This window comes from Rosa rugosa, chromosome 4, assembly GCF_958449725.1.
Source record: "Rosa rugosa chromosome 4, drRosRugo1.1, whole genome shotgun sequence".
In the NCBI taxonomy this organism is placed as follows: Eukaryota; Viridiplantae; Streptophyta; class Magnoliopsida; order Rosales; family Rosaceae; genus Rosa; species Rosa rugosa.
In genome coordinates, this window is record NC_084823.1 from 46,444,843 (window position 1) to 46,464,755 (window position 19,913).

Here is a 19,913-nt window from a genome sequence, read left to right on the forward strand (position 1 = left end):
AAATTGAACATCGGCGGTGACGGTATAGTCGAGATTTTGAGATTATTGCCATAAAAATTTACAATAGTTAGAATAATCAACAAATACCACTAAATACCAGATAGAACTTCTAATGTCCAAAATTTCAACGAATTTAAAAATTGAAGAACACCCACCATAAAAAAAAAAAATTAAAGAACACCCAATTTAATTATACCTATTTTGATCTCTATTGCAGCCTGAATAGATGGATTGCCAAAAATTGTGTCAGATCACCGTAGAAGAAGAGAAAAATATAGGAGAGAAAGATTGAGAGGAGGTGACAGATGATGAAAATAAATTGCTTGATTGAATAACCATTGAAACCCAAATATTTAAAGAGATTTTTTAAAGTTTTAGAGAGAGTTAAGAGACTCTCGAAATTCGTCTGCTATAATTATGTGTACAATTCTCAAAGTGAGAAGAGAAAACGATTTCGAAGTGAGGATAGGAGAAGAGAAGACACTGCGTTTGGGAACAAAGCAATTTTTTTTTCGTTTACCGTCGACATATACTATATATAAGTTTTTTTTTTTTGTATATATATAACCTTATATAACAAAAATAAATTTGTGCCCCCCTCTCACTTGGGCCCTGGGCCGTCACCAAGCCCGCCCTTAGGCAAGGCCGGCTACCACTATCAGCATTTGCATAATTGCATTTGCATTTTCTATATCTTTGCTAATCAAAGCACTCATTGAATAACTAAGCGTCGCTTGGCTTTTACCATATATTGCCCTTGATCGTTGCTGTTTGCAGATTTATGAGTGACGATGTACATCAATGAAGGTCTTAGGCATCAACGCTTGTCAATTTGGTTGCTCTGATTTAGGGTTGGATAAGAGTAGGGATTTTTTTATTTTTTCACATTTTCTTTGTAGTTTGTTTTTTTGTTTTTAGTTGCTCTGCTCTTTGCAGGCTGATTTGTGTATCGAGATGTAGGGGGGTGTATTCAATTCAGATTTTAAAATATTTTGTTTGAGTTTTTATAATCCATGGATTTACTTAATCCACAGATTGTTTAAATTCTATATGGACTCTGATTGATTATAATGGATTGATTTACTGGTATTTGTTTAGATTTTACAAGTCCTTGTGATGTTTTTGATAGGTTAATTTTTTTTTTCTTCTTCTTTAAAAGTAATAGATGTATGGATCCAACTATAATGCTATTTCAGTGACAAAAAGTGTGTATGTGTGTGTGTATATGACAATCTACCATTTTTTATGTTGTGTATAATGATATATGAATAATAAGAGAAAACTAATCAACCAAAATGTTACACAAAAAATAAAGTAGTAAACTAATGACTAATTTATTTCATATTTAAAGAAACATATGTGTATGTAACGGCCTATTCTGGCTTTAAATGAATATATATATATATATATATCGGCACCCGGCTTCCGGTTTGATTAAAAAAAAATGTGTATGTATCATCTTAACAATACCATTGAAAGTGAGCTTAATTAGCTAGAAGGATTAAGGCTTCCAGAGCTATAGTGATAAAAATTAAAAAAAAATATTAGATGAGAGCAGAGGCAGAGGCAGAGGAGGATAGTGGGAAGACAGGTCTAAGACAAAATGGATGAGTGTCACCTATTAAGAGCTGCTTCTTCTTTTTTTTTTTGGTGAAAAGCTTCTTCATTTTTTGAGTGATGAAAAGCTTCTTCATTTTTTGAGTGAGAAAGAATCCATCAAAATCTCTTAGGAAGTGGTTGGATTGTTTTTATGTTTTGATATGTATAAAAAGCACTATAAAATCCTCCAAAATCTAGCATTTAATGAAATCCTTAAAAATCCGTATACTTTTGAATATCTGCAGATTTGAATGGATAATTTTAAATCTTAATTGAATACATAAAGATTTTAAAGGATTGTTTAAAATCTCAATTGAATACCCATAGACTTTCAAAATACAAAAAAATCTTGTAGACTCTTAAATGAATACACACCCCGTAATATGAGGGATTCGCTTGACCGAGAGAGGTCGTTGCTATTGTTAATGGAACATGATTCTGTTTCCCTAAAAAAAAAAAAAAAAACACTGGATAAGAATCTCATCGATCAAGAATATTTTTTTTTGTTTTTGTTTTTGAACAATCAAGAATACATTTAATTAGCCAAGAAAAATGGTAAACCGTCAGCTCTCAGTACTTCTCACTATGCACAAAAAATTTTCCCATGCATTAATTCATTATATATAAGATATCAGCTGCTTTCTTGCTCAAGAAAACTGACTAAATAGATTACACAGGCCAGAAGAATTCTGAACAAGTCAAAGCTCCAAGCTGTTCTAATGGAACCACCTAAAACATAAAGACCAGTTTGAGCTTTTCTACGAGTCTAGGACAACTATATTATAGTATTAGTAACTATCTATATATGAGTCCAGTTACAAAACCCATAATTCATAATTCAATAAGCCCACTGGACTTCTTAATTGTAGCGATCTCTTAGAACAGTTCTAATCTTTGTTTCAGATAACAAAGCTCCAGGTTCAGTAAGAACGAGAGGTAGGTCAGTTCAGTAATTAGGTCGACTTTTCAGTGAAAACCCAACCCAAAACAACACGCCACGAAAACATTAGAATCTGTATATGGCTTTAACACACTCAACATGTCTTTTCTCTGCAGGCTGTAGTTTGCCCTCCTTAATTTGTCTAATGATTCTACTCTTCTACAGATTTATGCAGATGTTCTTTGTTGTATTAAAAGTTCAAATCTGTCCATCAGGCCACAAAATATGAAGCATTTGAGGTGTTTAATTAACCTGAGAGATGATAAAAGATAAAAAGAACTAGTTGTATAATTTCTTCATCCCAAATTTAATCATGATAAATAAAAGACGATAAACTATGTAATTACTTCTAAAAATTAAAGTTTGCATGTAAGTTAATGAATACAAAATTATGACCAAGGACCCGTTCCGGACAGGGCCGGCCTTGCTGCTAGGCAGCGTTGGCGACCGCACAGGGCACAACAGAGAAGAGGGCACCATAGTTTTTAAATAAGATTTAATATATATATATATATATATATATATATATATATATATATATATATATATATATATAAAATTATATATATTTATATAGAAAGATAAGTAAAGAACGTTAAAAAAAAAACACAGATTTCTAGACGCAATCTGCGTCTCTTCTTCTTCCAACTGCACGCACGACATCATTATTCCAGTGTCTCTTACTCTCTCCCAAACCTTGAAATCAAGTAAATTCTCTTTAAATTGGTTTCATTGGTTATTCAATCCTTCAATTTCTTCTCATCATTTATCATCACCCACTCTTTCTCTTCTCTATGCTTCTGTTCTTCTACGGTGTTCATACGAATTCTTTGACTTTCCATCAATGTAGGCTGAAGTACAAATCAAAATAGGTATTGGGTGATTTTCAATTTTGATAGTGGGTTACTTGATTTTTAAGTTCTATTGATTTCTAACAACCTGCTAATTCGTTTTCAATTTTCAATATTAGGTGCAATTGGAAGTTGAAGTTGCAAGTCGATCTCGATCAGAAAAGGAAAAACAAGAAGGAACAAAGTTGATTCCAGGTTTTATTGTTCTATGCAAGTATTTACATTCAAAGTTTAGTGGACTTATATTTGGCTTCTCTTTAGAGATCTCAATTATTGAAGACTTTTTTTTTTCATTTTATTTTATTGATGAATATACAAGTTATGTTATTTTTCGCCCAGGGCCTTGAAAAACTTAGGACCGGCCCTGGTTCCAGATTTTTCCAAGGCGTTCTTCAACATGACTCAAGGGCCAGGGTCCCTCTTATTACTTCCATAAATCTTCCTTGCGCGTCAAACTTAATTGCTCTACCTTTTCCAGCACTATTTTCAGCAATCCAAAAGTCTTCGTTTTGGTTTCGGCAAATATTGACTGGTGCACCTTGCAGTGACACAAAAATTTCTCTTTCTCTAGCTCTTGGCCCTTGAAGCCAATATCGTATAACATTCTTCTCGGTTGTTTGAGCTACTAAGACAAAATAACCGAGTTTGCTTATAGCCACACCATTTGGACAAGCCAAGCCACTAAGCAACGTTGTCACCGTATTTGTTTGTGGATCATATCGCATTAGTCTTCCAATTTTGTCACCAGGGATGACCGCTAGTTTCCATTGTCTCATTTCATAACTGGTGCTATTGTGTCTGTAAAGTACAGCATGCCTGTCGAGGGACAATGTCTAAGGCACTTAAGGAGCGAAAATGAATGTTTGGACCCAAAATGAACATTTTGGTCTGACAAGGCATGTGTTGGAGTAATTGAGCCAATGTCAGTGGCTCAAGCTATATATTGTCGACAAGCTTGAAATATATATTTAGAGGCTAAATAAAGCCTACTATGGAAGCATGGAAGCATGAAAAGTTAACTTTAGCACATTTTCCTACTTCGGCTAGGAGAAACCAAGCTAAACAAGGAAGGAGGGGCGGCAGACTAACCAAATGAAATCTAAATGAGCTAAAACTTTCCAGATTAATACTAGACATTCCAAGGATCATTTCTTATGAAGAGTACCAGAGCTAGTTTTGAGTGGAAGGCCTTCAAACAATCAGTCCAATTTTCTACAGAAGCAAAACTGGAAAACTGGACCTGTAAGAGGTCCAGCAGCATTTCCGGCCCAACCGCATGGAATAAAGCTCTGAAAATTTGTCAGGATGATCTACACTCATAGTGGAACATTTTTTATGAAGAAGTCGAAGGCTCATTCTGAAATATTGATGGAGAAATAATTGAAGGAATAAAGGGGCAGAAACTGACCTAAAACCAGCTCAACATTCATCATGTTCATGTTTCCTACCCACATGAAGAAAGCCAGATGCTTTTCTTTTTTTCCTTGGATATATTTTTCTACTACAATCTCTTTAATAGATCATCATCACTTCCATGTTTTTGCACCTTCATGCCTTGCTTTCATTTCATCATTTCTCTATCTTTTCCATATTTTACAAATCACTTTCATACTCCACTTTCATTATTTTTCTTCCACTCATCATTTCACTCTTCTTTTTCTTCCCTATATAAACACCTTCTCCTCTCATTTTAAAACAGACACATTCACAACATCAAAACATCTCTAAGATGATCTAAGTTCTCTCTAGAGCAACCTCTCTAAGAGCAACTCCTCTCCTTCTCTTTCTCTTACCGGTGATCACACTCCTAGTCCTAGTCTTCTCAGAAGCCGACTTTCAGTGCCACCAAACCCTCTGTCAACGTGCTTCGGTCCTAGTCTCCTCGGAAGCCGACGGTAGTGCCGCGACCACAACGGTTACAAAACCAGCCAAGCAAGGGTAACGCCCTAGCAACCCAGCCAAGCTAAAGTCACGCTTTAGCAAGATCTCAATACTTCCCGGTGATTTCGCTCTGCTCAATCTGCAATATTGAGTATCGACTTGTGAACAAGAAGAAACTTTAGCAAAGTCCTCACCACGAGGCACAAAGAATCTCACGACGAGGTTGGTGCTCTCCTCGTCTACAATCGCTTGATAGAAGTCAGGTCAAGGGACACCCCCGACGACCGCACCCGAACGGTGTTGGCACGCCCGCGCAAGAAAAGAGACTGTTGACCAGCTGTAACAAAATTGGAGCCAAACAATGAACATTGTTGGCAGAAGTGGCCGGTTGATGTACAAGTCCACCAATGATTCCTGTCTTTAGAAATCCAAAGTTAGGGCATCTCTAACCTTTTAGTAAAAAATCATAATCATTTCATGAATTTGACATCTCTAGTGTCATTGCTATTCATTTTTGATTTTGCATCTCCAACCCTCTTTAGTCAAAAACCCATAATATAATCTCAATAGATCATGGGACCCACCTCTTCTCCCTTCTTCTTTATTTTGGCTTTCGTTCTACAAAGCTTAATCAAAATGACAAAATGACTAAGTTTTTTACCCAGGGGTCATTTTGACTACCTTTTCTATTGGGTTGGAGATGCTAGATTTAGATTGGGGAAGCCAAAATGACTTTTGACACTAGGGTTGGAGATGCCCTAAGCGTCGGTAATATATAGTTCACAAGTTTTGGGTGGAACTTTAGAGCAAGTGGTCTCCCACAAATTGGATCATAATCTTCGCTTGTTGATTCATCGTATACTGTTCTTGTTCTGTGTGGAGAAGTCGTCGCAAACTCCATCCAACCTTGTTGTTTGAGCCACTTAAATATTCATATGTTTGCGACTCCAACATAGGGTGCCCCGTTGCAATCGAAAGCATTGGTTTCCGGATAGAGGAATTTCATGGTGATTTAAATCGCCAGTTGATATAGATTCTCCTAAAGAAAATGATAATGCAAAATTCAATACAAAGAAAAACGAAAGTGTCACAAAAGTCGGTCTCATGGCTGAAAATCTAATCATGTGTTCTAGATCTGCTAGTTGTGTACTTCTGTATGTAACTTCGTATATGGAAGATCTAACAGGCTAGCTATATATTTATAATAGTACATCAGTTTGTGTATGTTGCAAAGTGGTTACATAAACTAACATGGACAGTAAAACATAATCTACCTTGTATTATATAGGAAAACCCAACAAAACTAAGAAACCCCATAATCCTCTAAAATAAATCGTCTGGAAACATTTTGTCTGAAATTATTTGTGACAAGTTGTTTATCCAAGTAGAAAAAATAGAAAAGGAGGATTCAGAATCCCATGGTTTCAGACTTTTCAGTGAAAACTGAAAACCCAACACGCCACGGAAAACGTCTTTTCTCCTCTTCAACTCTGCACGGTTTGTATAGTCACAATCAACTGGGACTTTATTAAACTATGTTCTAACTTCTAACCAGCTCAAATCCTATTTTAAATTTAAAAAGGACAGAAAGAGATGAAATATTTAGCTCCTTTGTTGTATCAGAATCAAAAACAGCAAATCCCTTAATTGTGTAGTATTATTATCATTTTGTCAGCTTCACATGTAGTAATGAAATACCCGACCAAAAAATAAAGATGCGGATCCCTATACTGAGGTGGAGCCTAATTGGGTCCTATTCGCAATGAAGAATTTGGAATTCTGATCTCTAAGTCCTCAGCCAGGCATTTTTCCATCTTCTATGGATGGTAGAGAAAGTCAAAAAGAAAAAGAAACAATAGTGTCTCACTGATTTGTTATTGAAAATTAGTGAAAATTTTGAATTCATTGGTTTCTTGATTTTTTTCTAAATAATTTCTCTCGTAAAATATAGAGTTTGTTTTTGATATATTAATATAACAAAAAACTTAATTTGATACAGAAGTAAACTCATTTCAAATCTTTGTAGATTTTTTTTTGAGGGGAGAGGAAGATATATTCCTGTGATCGAAAAGATCATACGACCGTACAAGGTCAAACTAGGAGATCCGAAAATCACCCATTACATTCAATGCTCAAGTAGTGCACTGACTGCACATTAAAATGACTACTAGCCTAGACTACTCCGCCTTGATCAATAAGAAGCTACAACACCAAAGAATTGTAACAACCCAAAGAAACAAGGTATACAGGGCCAAGGCCCACTGCACCCATCAGTAAAGATGGAGCTTTATTACACAAAATAAAAACAGACAAAAAAATAAAATTGGGCCCAAAGCAAAGCCCAGACCCAAGAGCACTCAAACCCTAGCCCAACTCCAAGTTGCAGCAGCCACCACGCCTCCACCACGTTGATGAGACCCTAGCCACCGCCACGAGTAGACGTCGGACGACCATCCACCCCGCCATCAGCGCCAGCACGCCGACAAGAAGCACCACCTCCCCCAAACACCTCCTCCCCGCATGGTTCCAAAGCACCCATACCAGATCGGAAAACGCCGATCCAAAACGAGCCCGTCGAAACCCCACCTCACGTTTTCCTGCCAGTCGCCGCCGTCGATCAAGGGAAGAGAACGCCGAAACCACCAGTCTGCCACCGCTAGAGCCTCCCAACGATCAGAAGATGCAGACCCACCACAGGCTTGCAAGCTTGTCAAGGTCCAAGCCACGCCGCCGCAGCACAGTCGGAGAACGACCATCAAAACATCCCCGCCCGGCCGCACTCACCGTTTACCGACAAGGCTAATAGCCTGGTGCGGCACGGGAGCCGCCGGACGAGAACCTCCAAACTTTCAGAAGAAAACCTAGCCGCCCTCTTCGAGAGAGAGAGAGAGAACCGGCACTTTTTTCCAAATCTTTGTAGATTAGCGGGGAATGATCTCAACTTAATCTATAATTATAAAAAGCTAATTTACAGCTATATATCGAATTAGTCTGTCAATGTACATACTTTTCAAAATATAAACAATACAGTGAGCCGGTGAGGTACACTAACGTCCAAGTGCTAGACAATCAATCCTTGTGATCCGTACAATCTCGATCAAATCTTTGGAGGGACTATACCAAATGCACCGCATCTGTGTACTCTTCGGTTCGGTTGGAAAAGAAAGAAAGAAAGAAAGAAAGCAAGACACACACAAAAAACAACACGCTACACTGCATAGACAGTCTGATCATATTTTATAAACCTCAGTCACTTGTGTGCTGCAACTGTAGTATTTGCGCAAAAAGAAAGAATAAATCTTTATTGAGGAAAAGATGAGAGAGAAACACCCATTTGGGAAAGGAAGGAAGGAAGGAAGAGAGAGATGAAAGAAGCGAGGGAAAGTGGGGGTGTGGAATTAGCAGAAAAGGAGGAAAATTTGAGAGAAAAGTTGGCAAGGAGGAGGATTAGAAAAAGCATCAGAGGTGGCCCAACCACTCCAGTGTTGTCCTCATGGAGTCTCTACCCTTTAGGCCAGGAACAACAACCCATCATTAAAGACGCTCCCTTAACTACTAATCACACTGGTGCCTCAGCTAGAAAGCTAGGAGCTGCTCTTTGGGAGTTTCAGAACTACTTCCCACTCTCAAAGATGCACAGAGGCAATCACAGCAATGGTGGTGGTGGTGCTCCTCCACCGCCGCCTAGGCAGCGCCACCACCTTCATCTCCACCACCACCTCAACAAGGACAAGGGCACTCTTGACCTTTCCAACTTTTTGGCTGATAATTGTCCCAGTTCTCCTGAACAGGTACTGTTTTTGGGTGTTTTTTCCCCATGTTTTGGAGATTTAGGTGTTGATGGAGTTTTCCTTTGTTGGGTTTCTGCAATTTTATGTTGGGTCTTTTTCACTCTCTTCTTTGTTTCTTTCAAAGTTCTTTTTTAATATATTTTTTCTTTGCTCTATATGTTAGAGAAGCAAGATCATGTGAATCAATCATGGTTATGTTGATGGGTACACACTGTTTTTTCTTTTCTTTTTTTTCTGCTTCTCTGTGTGGATTTATTGATGTTTCTTTGAGATTTATGGAGCTTTCAGAGTTTCAGGTTCTGTAGTGGGTCAACATGCTGTACATCTATTATTATTTCTTACTTTATATATATATATATATATATATATATATATATATATATATATATATATATATATATATTCCAAAATCCTATTACAAGATGCATTATTCAGTTCTAACTAGATAGATTCTAGTTTTCCTCTTTTGATCTTCAGAGAATTCATTCTTATCAGATATCATAAACTCAGAAGAACTTAGACTTTACAGTTTGCCTTGTTCTGCTATTTACTTCCAACACCAAATTTTGAATTTGGAGCTTCATTGTGCCAGTTTAATTCTTTAAAAAGCACAATCAATTAGCTAGGCTTTGTATAAGGAAGTATGAACTTGTTAGATGCTGATCACATCACAATTAGCATTTGAGAGGTGTTTACTGAACTATGGGTATTGTATTAAACTATGTCTTATCAAATAATTTCATTCAACTCTGCATTGTAATTTCATATTCTGGAGGCTGCAAGACCACTGTCTTTGCTCCATTCTTAGCTACAATGCATAGGGAAGATAATAGTATAACATCTCTGTCCTCTGCAATTGAGTTTTTTTCCTTTAACCTATGACAGCCAGCAAGTGCAAGCAGTTTAACGAGGCATATTGCTGCGTCATTGATGCAACATCACCGATCAATTGGAAGGAACAATCACCTTTTACAACCTGTATCTCCTGCAAGCTATGGTAGTTCTATGGAGGTAAGCATCTGTTGCCACATAGTCAACTGCTTTTTGTCCTTTATTTCAAGGAGATGTAATTTGAGATCATAAGAAAGGTGATTACACTATAACACAATTTTATTTATTCTTTAAACTGATGCCATTTACGGAGTTATATCTGTGTAGGAATTAGGCATAAATCTTATCTGGGTCAATAAGATAGTTGGGAGTCAAGACTTAACACAATCAGATTTGGCCTGTTACCAAATTGACTAATCTGTACCCTCATATGCTATATTGAAGGACTTTGCAACTACTAATATATATCTTAGTCTTATTTCTCAAGTGATATATAAGATTATGTCAGCACAAGCTGTAATCATGGCCTGGCATTGTAATGTAGTCATTACGGTTTTGATGAGCGTTCCATAACATAGTTTTCAACTACTTCCAAATTTGCATTAGATGCATATTCTACCAATCACTGGTCTCTAAAGTGTATCATATGTGAAGCATATGCTTAGCTAATAAAATTGCAGTCTTAAGTTCTGTGCCTCAATCTATAAGAAATCTTTCCATGCTTTAAACCTTTTCCATGGTTCATTGCCTCTCGTTTCAGGTGGCGCCTTATAACCCTGCAGTTACTCCCACCAGTTCTTTAGACTTTAAGGGAAGGATTGGCGAGTCACATTATAATCTTAAAACATCTACAGAACTGCTAAAGGTCTTGAACCGGATTTGGAGTTTGGAGGAGCAGCATACGTCTAATATAGCACTGATAAAAGCACTGAAGGCTGAGTTGGATCATGCCCGTGTCAAGATCAAAGATTTGGTTAGGGTACGGCAAGCTGATAGACATGAGCTAGACAATTTGATGAAGCAAATTGGAGAAGATAAACTAGTTAGGAAGAGCAAAGAACAGGATCGGATACATGCTGCAGTTCAGTCTGTGAGGGATGAACTAGAAGATGAGAGAAGGTTAAGAAAACGATCAGAAAGCCTACACAGGAAGTTAGCACGAGACCTCTCTGAGGTGAAATCTTCTCTTTCCAATTCCCTGAGAGAGCTTGAAAGTGAGAGGAAATCGAGGAAGTTGTTGGAAGACCTATGCGATGAATTTGCTAAAGGCATTAAAGACTATGAACAAGAGGTGCACTTTTTGAAACAGAAATCTGACAAGGATTGGACTGGAAGCTCCGACCGTGATCGATTGATTCTCCATGTATCTGAATCATGGCTGGATGAACGGATACAGATGCAGCTAGAACAAACCGAGTGTGGTCTTCCCGAAAAGAACTCAATAGTGGACAAACTAAGCCTTGAAATAGAGACCTTCCTTCGAGCTAAACACATGAACAACACTCTTAAGAATGCCGAAAGTATGTTGCCAAGGGATCGTCGAAAGAATTCACTGGAATCTGTTCCGCTTAATGAGGCTGTGAGTGCACCTCAAGATGCAGGTGATGAAGAAGATTCTTTAGGCAGTGACTCGCATTGTTTCGAGCTCAATAAACCGAGCAACAGTGACTTCAAATTGCAAGTGGAGGAGGAAGATGTAGAGAATGGTATTGATGAAAAGGTAAAATCAGAGCACTCAAAGAAAAAACCTGCCTCTTCTGAAAGAGTAAGAAGCCGTACTCCGTCCAGCTTGCAAGTTAAGTTTGAAGAACAGATGGCTTGGGCCTTGTCATGTAGTGAAAATAAGAAATCCCAAGTGGTAAATGCAGAGCAGGGGAAAACTGAAGAAGTGAAGCAAACTGAAACAAGCATGTCTCAAAAATCTGAACATTGTGAAGCCACAGAAGATGAAACTTACAGAAAGGGAAATAAACAAGATGAAAGACATGGTTCTAATCCGAATTACATGGCTGAAAACCATTTAAGAAATCAACTTTTGATATCAGATGGTGGGCTTGTACATCCTGAAAATAATTTGAATGAGGCTTCTTGCAGTAATACTGGATGGAGGAATCAGGCAAGTCCAGTTCGACAGTGGATGGCAAGACTAACCTCTCCAACTCTTGACATATCAGAGTCTTCTTCCAAGTTGCCTCTGCGGAAAAAGAAAAATACCTTGAAGGCAAAGCTTCTTGAAGCAAGGTCTAAAGGACAACGGTCAACACGAACAAAAGCTTTCAAAAGTACCTCTTAAGCTTCTTCGAATCTGTTAGCATTAATTCTACTCTGAAAGGGCCCTGCTGGTTGGTGATTGGTGCTTATCGTGAATATTGCCATGGTACTCTGAATCTCTGTCTCTCTGGTGAGTTTAAAAGAGAAGCTGTAATCTGTATATCAGTGTAATATTATATATTGCTTCAAAGCCTACAGAAATCATAAGAAGTTGAAGACCAACAATTTTGGGTTATGATTTCTGGGATGTACATGAGAATTCACTCAACTCAGGTCCCACATATATTTGTGACAACCTTAAAGTGGATTTATGTTTTGTCACATTCACATCAGCTTCAACCCATTATGGAAAAGTGGGGGTATTATTTGTTAACTAATTTCACTTCTATTTTTCGTAATGGAGTTCCACTGTTCTTTGTTTCTTTTTTCATTCTTTTCATGTACCTCGTGAAAGCTACTGATAATACAGTTTGGAATGTGCCACAATGAAATGATATTGGAAAGTCCCACATTATAATGGGTTTTTTTTTTTAGGTTACACTTTATAATGGGGTTTTAGTTTGTTATGGTTATGATAGAATATATTCTGTAAAATGAGTTGAGATACTGTAATCCATTCAGCTCTGAACATCAACATGCAAACCTTGAACATTTTTCAAAAGTAATAGTGCATTAACTGTAGCTATAACTCCCTATAAGGAGTACAATAAAAACCTAAAAGGTCCCTTTAAGAAAAAATTAGATATAAACCCAATTTTCTAAAGAGATATTGGGAAAAACCCACACATATTTTTCTATCAATCTACACTCAATCCACGTAAGCAACTTTCCTTGTAGAGTGTTGATGTATAACCAATATTTTTTTGTGTTTTTTATATGCCTGATTTACCCTTGGACAACTTTTTTTTTTTAGAGAGGTTGGGCAACCTTCCTTGTAGAGTGTTGATGTATAATTATAGCATATGACATTATGGCTTAAATCATGCATGTTTTGATTTCAAATTTTCATTGATGATATATATATATAACACCATGATTTCAAGCAATACAGACAGGGCCGGTCTTGAGATTGTACAGGCCTGAGGCAAATAGTTAAAATGTGGTCTTACATGAAGTTTAAATAATTTTTTTTTTTTCAAATAGCTATAGAAAATCATTTTTCCGTTATAAAAATAATATCAAGAAAAAAGTATATAATAAAAATTATGTTACTGTTTATAGATTATAAAAGAAAAAAATGAACTGAAAATGGAGTCGAACCCCAATTACCAAGATAGAGCAAAGACCACATCACCACCGCACTAACACAACCAACCAGTTTCAAACTCGCAAAGTTGATATATATTATACTAAGCATACTGGAACTCAAAGCTTCAGAGGCCCCCAGAAGCTGGTGGCCTGAGGCAGCTGCCTCAGGTAGCTACCCTCAGGGCCGGCTCTGAATACAGATACTAGTTCAGTTTTATAGATCATAAGAAAGAAGTTCAAATTTGTTGTTGTGAACTTGTGTATCACCTATCACCTATGCATTCGTGACCATATTATCTTTCTAATATTTGGCTTTCGAAAGTATGGTATCTACTCATAAGGTATGTTATTCATGAGATTTAGTTTTTCAAATCTTTTCATTTGTCATCATTGTAATGGTGTATCTTGTTCTAGGTATATTGTCATACCTATAACAAGATACTTTTCTTTTCTTTGAACTTTTCCTTTTGCATATTGTCATATTAATTTGATGATTATTGTTCATTCTCAATTGTTACCTAATAGATAGGAATATGCATATAGGGATAAGTAAGTAACTTAAAAACTACTCGAGAAACCCTAAGGCCGCCTCTGGTTTGCAATCTTGTTCTCGTCCGGCGGCGCCCGAACGTTGGAGATGGCATCCGGCCTCACCATCGTTATAGGGTTGCTGTCGGACGGGAGACCTATTGTCCATAGGGTTGTCGAAGGGCTTTGCTCGGGTTTCGTCACTGCGTTCGGCTGGGATGGTGGTGAAGGGTGGATCGTGGCGTCACGGTCAGGTTTGTCGATCCCCGTGGCTGGGCTTTGTTGGATCGACTGTGCCATGGAGTGCGGTTGCGAAGCCTGGCTCCGGGAAGGCTGTTCTGGTTTGGTGCAGATCGTGGCGGCGGCGTGGACTCAGTATGGCTTAGATCGCCGGGATGGTTTGTTCTGTGCTGATGTAGGTCAGCGAGGGTGGCTTGGTTGCGACAGTGGCAGGCCGACTCGGGAAGACGCGGTTCAGGCGGTGTGGGTCGAACGGAGCGTGGCCGAACGGTGATGGTACGACGGGGTGCAAGGGAAGGTGGACTTGGCCCGAACCATCATGACGGGCCTGAAGCATGTGTCCTTGGTGGACTACCCTATTGGGCCACGAATTGTTGGGCTGGGGTTCTGCCCTAGTCCATTGCTATTTGGGCTAGGGTTTAGGCTCTTGGCCCAACCCTATGTTTTTAGTTTTATCTAAATTCAATAATGTTCTTGAATTAAGAACCTAGATCTCTAGCGCCTCCGGCGTAGTACCAAAGGAGGATCTCCGCTCTCTCTACGATCTGAAATTTACAATCAGTGGGTCTATTTCTACGTACCATTGTGAATACTATCACTACCTCCTTGTCTGTCTATGTCCTTAAATGACAGCGGCAGGGTATGTAATGGCCTATTCTGGCTTGTGATGAATATATTATTTCGCCCAGTGGGTTTGATTAAAAAAAAAAAAAATGCATATAGGGATAAGTTAGATATTTTCAACCTAAGAAATATGGTCAACTCGCAATGATAGAATACCTAAGAAAGAGGTTGATGTGAAAAATGATTCGAATAAGTAGGTTGAAATGAAAATTTCTAGAATTGAGGTTAACTAAACACACGCGTCTAATCTTTAGGTTGTAATAAAAAAAAACCTATTAGTTAGGTTAAAAACTTAAACCTCTACCTTTAAGTCAAGTTGCAAGTAAATGGATGGAAGACAGAAATAGAAAACACAAAATCTCAAAATCTATTAGCTAGGTTAAAAAAAAAAAAACCTATTAGCTAGCTAGGTTAAAAGCTTAAACATCTACCTAAAGGTAAAAGTTGCAAGTAAATGGATGGAAAACAGAAATAGAAAACACATTTAAAATATAAAGTTTAAATTCCACATTTATTTAAATCTATAAAATCTTTAAATTCAAAAAACATAAATACGTAAGAAAAGATCCATAATTCTAGCAATGATGATGAGTAGAAGGAAAATTGCTAGAATAATGGGACCAATAAAAAATCTATAATTAAGATATTTAAAGAGGACGTTAATTTTGCTAATTGACTAATATTTATCATATTTAAATAGTGACAATATGTGTAATTTTTAGGAAAAAGAAAGATAATATTTTATCTTAGTTGGCAATAATTGGGTGTAGCCGTGTAGATTGAAAAAAAAAATAATAGGTGGGTTTTTTCCATTAACTTTTCTAGAAATTGGGTTTATAATGAATTTCTCCTCTTTTTAAATGTACTCAACAAATATCTAACTACACTTTGATAAATTTTTTACACCCAACAAAATTATAAAATCTCTAAGTATACTCAGTAAATTTTCCAATAATACTATTTGTTTAAGCTTTTGCGAATTTGACATGTTAGCAAAAGACAGTCTCAAGTCATATTTCAGTTCCAAAATTTAGCTTAAATTTCATTATTCATAACTTTTACTATGAAGCTAATAAGTGTCGTTGGATTTATCCTCCAGAGGCAACATAGTAGGAAAGCTGTGCGTATGGTAATTATGTTATATTGTAATCGGGTTACATATCGAGTTATCTTTCTGTTATATCATCGCTATGTCAAAGCAAATAGAGTCGCCAGCAGAGTGCTCTTTGCTAGTTGGTACATAGTTGAATACAGTTATTTGGTAGAGATCGTTTCAGGACGTTCTCGAGGTGCTTATTGTAATAAGGGGTTTAGACTCAATGTCCCCCCTTGTATTCGACAGTTTCATTAATCAAGGATTGAGGGCAGCTGCACAGGGCCTTTATTTTATAAAAAAAAAAAAAAAATTATGCTTAGAATTTGCTGAATTAATATTTTTTTTTCACTAATTAAGTTTCTTTTTTCAACAAATTTTGTTGGTGAACAAATCTCAATTTTAAAAAAGAAAAAGAAAAAAAAAGAGTAATTATAAAATGTAGAAATTTCTCTTTATTTGAATTAGGATTAAATACTTGTTACTCCTCAAACTTTTGCCTGAAAAACAGTTTAGTCCCTCGCCTTTTAAATTAAACTGGATAGTCCTTATTCTCTCTAATTCTCACACAACAGGTCCTCAACAGACCTAAATTGACTATTATACCCTCCTTCATTTTTTTTTCAATTTTTTTTAAAAATTTGTCTCTCTTTTTATTTATTCTCTCTCTCTCTCTGTCTCTCTCTGAGTTGGTGTAGGCATACTCCGCCGTTAGTGCAGACCATCGTCCCAGACCCGATTCCCCTGTTGGAAGTAGAAAAAATAAAAATAAATAAACAAAAAGAGAGAAAAATTTTTAAAAAATTGAAAGATAGATGAAGGAGGGTATAATAGTCAATTTAGGTCTGTTGAGGACCTGTTGTGTGAGAATTAGAGAGAATAAGGACTATCCAGTTTAATTTAAAAAGCTAGAGACTAAACTGTTTTTTAGGCAAAAGTTTGAGGAGTAACAAGTATTTAATCCTTTAAATTATTTCTACTCGCTTAGAGAGAGAGAGAGAGATATGGCAGCGGCGTCGTTTAGGTGGATACTGCAGCTGCACAAGGACGTGCCCAAAGCTGCTCGGTTCTACTCGGAAGGCTTGGACTTCACCGTGCACGTCTGTACTCTTCGCTGGGCTGAGCTTCAGTCCGGTCCACTCAAACTCGGCCTCATGCAATCCCCCAAGTAAGCCTCTCTCTATCTCAGACTCGTTGCTCTATGCACTCTCGGTGTTTGATTCTATGCCCCAGAGAAACTTTACACACACCCTTCACCATGAATAACACTACATTTGTTTTTGAGTTTTTCAAACGTAAAGATTGAAGGGTATTATTGCTTTCTGGGTTTGGTCCTATTTTTATAGGGTGGTGACTAGGATTCAGTACCTCTTTGCATGTAATTGAAAATGGCAGCTGCTAATCCTGTTTCACAGTGACCATGTAATGCAGAAGGGACACTCATCGCTTCTGTCGTTCACAGTGACAGACATTAATCAAACAATGACGAAACTAATGGCATTAGGAGCTGAACTAGATGGTCCTATCAAATATGAAATCCATGGCAAGGTGATGACTGAAGTTCTAATTAATTAATAACAGTTGTGACTTGTGACATAACTTATTCTCTGAATTGTCAACAAATTTATGTAACAATCTTTGTGTCCAGGTTGCAGCAATGCGCTGTCTTGATGGGCACATTTTAGGCCTCTATGAACCTGCATAGGAGCTCCAGATGCTACACCCTTAAGAATGCAGCTAGACTTTGAGCTTTTGTTATGGCATCTTGAAATCTTCTGAACACGTAGAGAAGATGTGAGAGATTTCACCTTTTTTCGGGTTTCCTTCAACAATTGATAGGGTTTGTTCGTCGAGGTCTATCACTGCTGTGCATAGAGTGTAAAGCGTTGGACCTGGAAACACGGCAAGCAGTTTAATCAGGAGTAGGAATATCTTGGAAGGAAAAACTTTCAAATTGTATTGTGTTCTAATAAACACCTGTCATGTAGATGGGGTATGTTGGCTCGTCTGTATCTCCTAGAAGTGACAGGACATCTTCTTTGGAGCCTTTAGGTAGCATAGCTGCTTTCCTTTGCCTTGTTAATGAATTTTCATCATGTACCTTCACAGAGATCCGTGATTTTAACTTGGTGAATATGAAGAAACCTAGTTTCTTATTACCATTATTATTGATCCATCGATTTGATACTAGTTGATGACTTTCCTGTGTTGGATCTACTGAATATACTTAACATGTTATTGTTGTCCGACTCTGAATTAAAATCAGTTCATATATGATCATACTTGGTCAACAGTTTAGTCCGTAGTATGGTAACTAACAAACTTTGGCGTGTGTTCGTCACATCTATAGCTTCATCCATTCTATAAAAGTCCTGTCTAGATATGCAGTTTTACTTACCTGATTAACCTGGAGATGGAGATACATGTTTGCATGGAAGAATGGTGTTTCTCCAACCTCATAAACTGAAACCCGGTTCTTTGATGCAGTTTCTACATTGATAATTCTTCGTGTCCTTGTCTCAATCAGATTGTAACTATGTCCTGCAGAAACTTCTGCTGATTCAATTCTCTGCAGGTGCAATCCATGCTATTAAAACCACTGATACTTGGCCCAATATAGCGAATAGCGATATAAAGAGCTCAGATTACTAGGTCTTACACATAATGCATCAATAATGCTCTTTGCTTCAAGCAGGTCTCGTGAAATAAAGTTCCGCCCAATGCCTCCAGGAACAATCTCACTTTCAGATGGGGGTACCGAATTCAACGTAAATGCCTGTAAATTTTGCATTGGAAAACCCTTTTCTTAGCGCATTCAATTTCGTGTAAATTGATGTCAGAACCTTATGTCTTACTTGATTAATTTACTGTGTCTCAGACCAGATAAGCTGCAATACTAAAGGGTTATCTTACCAGGCCATGACTGTTGAGGCCGAATGCACAGCTAGGGAGCTCTCCGGCATATGTATAAGCAATGAATGATATCCCATTTGACAGAGTTCCCTTTACCAAATAGCTGCAAGATCGAGCAAGACAGTCATTAAGCTGTAACTTGCTACCACATTTAGAAACAGTAATATTGTATAATCAGCTTATACTTGGCATGGTGAAAGTAAAAGGGGGTTGTAAGAAAAGTTGTGTACAAGTTTTCTTCTACTACTTTTACTGATATAATTTCCTATTTCTTTTGGATAAGGAAAAGAATGCAAGAGAGCATACGTATGGCCAACCAGAGCAACATCTGCATCCTCATTGTGAGCCACAATTGCCATGGAATCACTAGCAACAAGAACATCAGAGCAGTCATCCGGGGTATCTATTTCGCAATTCGTCACCGTCTTTGGAAGAAATGGAAGAATCTCCTTCCTAAAGTTGATCAGCATTATCTACAGATAATCAAACAACTTCAATGTGATTACGTACGTGACCAATGAAATTAGTGAGCGGAATTGAAAACTATACTTATTAATTGATCATTACTTCAAGAACTGGCACACCACTTCCCTCTGCAGTTCCTACGAGCTCGTCCCAATACCTTGGAAACTTGCTCCGGTGATTTTCAGTAAGAGACTGAATGAGTGGCTGTGACTCTGGGGTCTGAGCAAAAGGGAGGAGCTGGTCTTGAAGAATGAGGTCTCTGGCCAACCTGCTCTTTATCTTGTTTGAAAACCTCTGGCCTATCATGTAGCCCATTGTGTAAGCATCTTCACAAGGACCAACCTCAAATATCTCCAAAGCTTCTGCTTCCATGCTAGAGCTCTCCATTAATTTCAGCAAGTCAAAAAATTAGAGGACCTTTGATAGCCATGGCATCCGAGATGAACTAGGGTTTGTGAAATGAACAAGAAAACAGAGAAAGAGATATTTTGAGAGAGAAGAACTCACACCACTCTTTCTATTTCTCAAAGCTTTCGTGACAGGATAAGAGAGAGAATACATCTATTTATATAAGAAGCTTAAAGCACTCTACTTGTAACAAAACTAATTAGCCCTAATCAACTAATTAGTAACTAATT

At 37.5% G+C, this 19,913-nt stretch overlaps 3 protein-coding genes and 1 pseudogene across 3 annotated transcripts; 2 read left to right on the forward strand and 2 right to left on the reverse strand.

Annotated features, from left to right (window-relative positions):
• Positions 1–3,782: 3,782 nt before the first annotated feature.
• LOC133744907 (protein STRICTOSIDINE SYNTHASE-LIKE 10-like) lies at positions 3,783–6,172 on the reverse strand (annotated as a pseudogene).
• Positions 6,173–7,287: 1,115 nt separating this feature from the next.
• On the forward strand, positions 7,288–12,471 carry LOC133745679 (uncharacterized protein At5g41620-like). The gene is made up of 3 exons (XM_062173791.1): positions 7,288–9,062; positions 9,948–10,073; positions 10,654–12,471. The coding sequence occupies exons 1-3, from the start codon at positions 8,637–8,639 to the stop codon at positions 12,184–12,186; spliced, it is 2,085 nt and encodes a 694-aa protein (XP_062029775.1). The 5' UTR covers positions 7,288–8,636; the 3' UTR covers positions 12,187–12,471.
• Positions 12,472–16,889: 4,418 nt separating this feature from the next.
• LOC133707452 (uncharacterized) lies at positions 16,890–17,828 on the forward strand. Its single transcript, XM_062133024.1, has 3 exons — positions 16,890–17,065; positions 17,313–17,445; positions 17,546–17,828. The coding sequence occupies exons 1-3, from the start codon at positions 16,902–16,904 to the stop codon at positions 17,600–17,602; spliced, it is 354 nt and encodes a 117-aa protein (XP_061989008.1). The 5' UTR covers positions 16,890–16,901; the 3' UTR covers positions 17,603–17,828.
• Positions 17,450–19,812, reverse strand: LOC133707451 (uncharacterized). The gene is made up of 7 exons (XM_062133023.1): positions 19,378–19,812; positions 19,117–19,283; positions 18,811–18,913; positions 18,557–18,673; positions 18,296–18,466; positions 17,875–17,998; positions 17,450–17,789 (listed from the first exon to the last, which is right to left on the reverse strand). Exons 1-7 carry the CDS (start codon positions 19,660–19,662, stop codon positions 17,653–17,655), a joined length of 1,104 nt encoding a protein of 367 aa, XP_061989007.1. The 5' UTR covers positions 19,663–19,812; the 3' UTR covers positions 17,450–17,652.
• Positions 19,813–19,913: the final 101 nt, after the last annotated feature.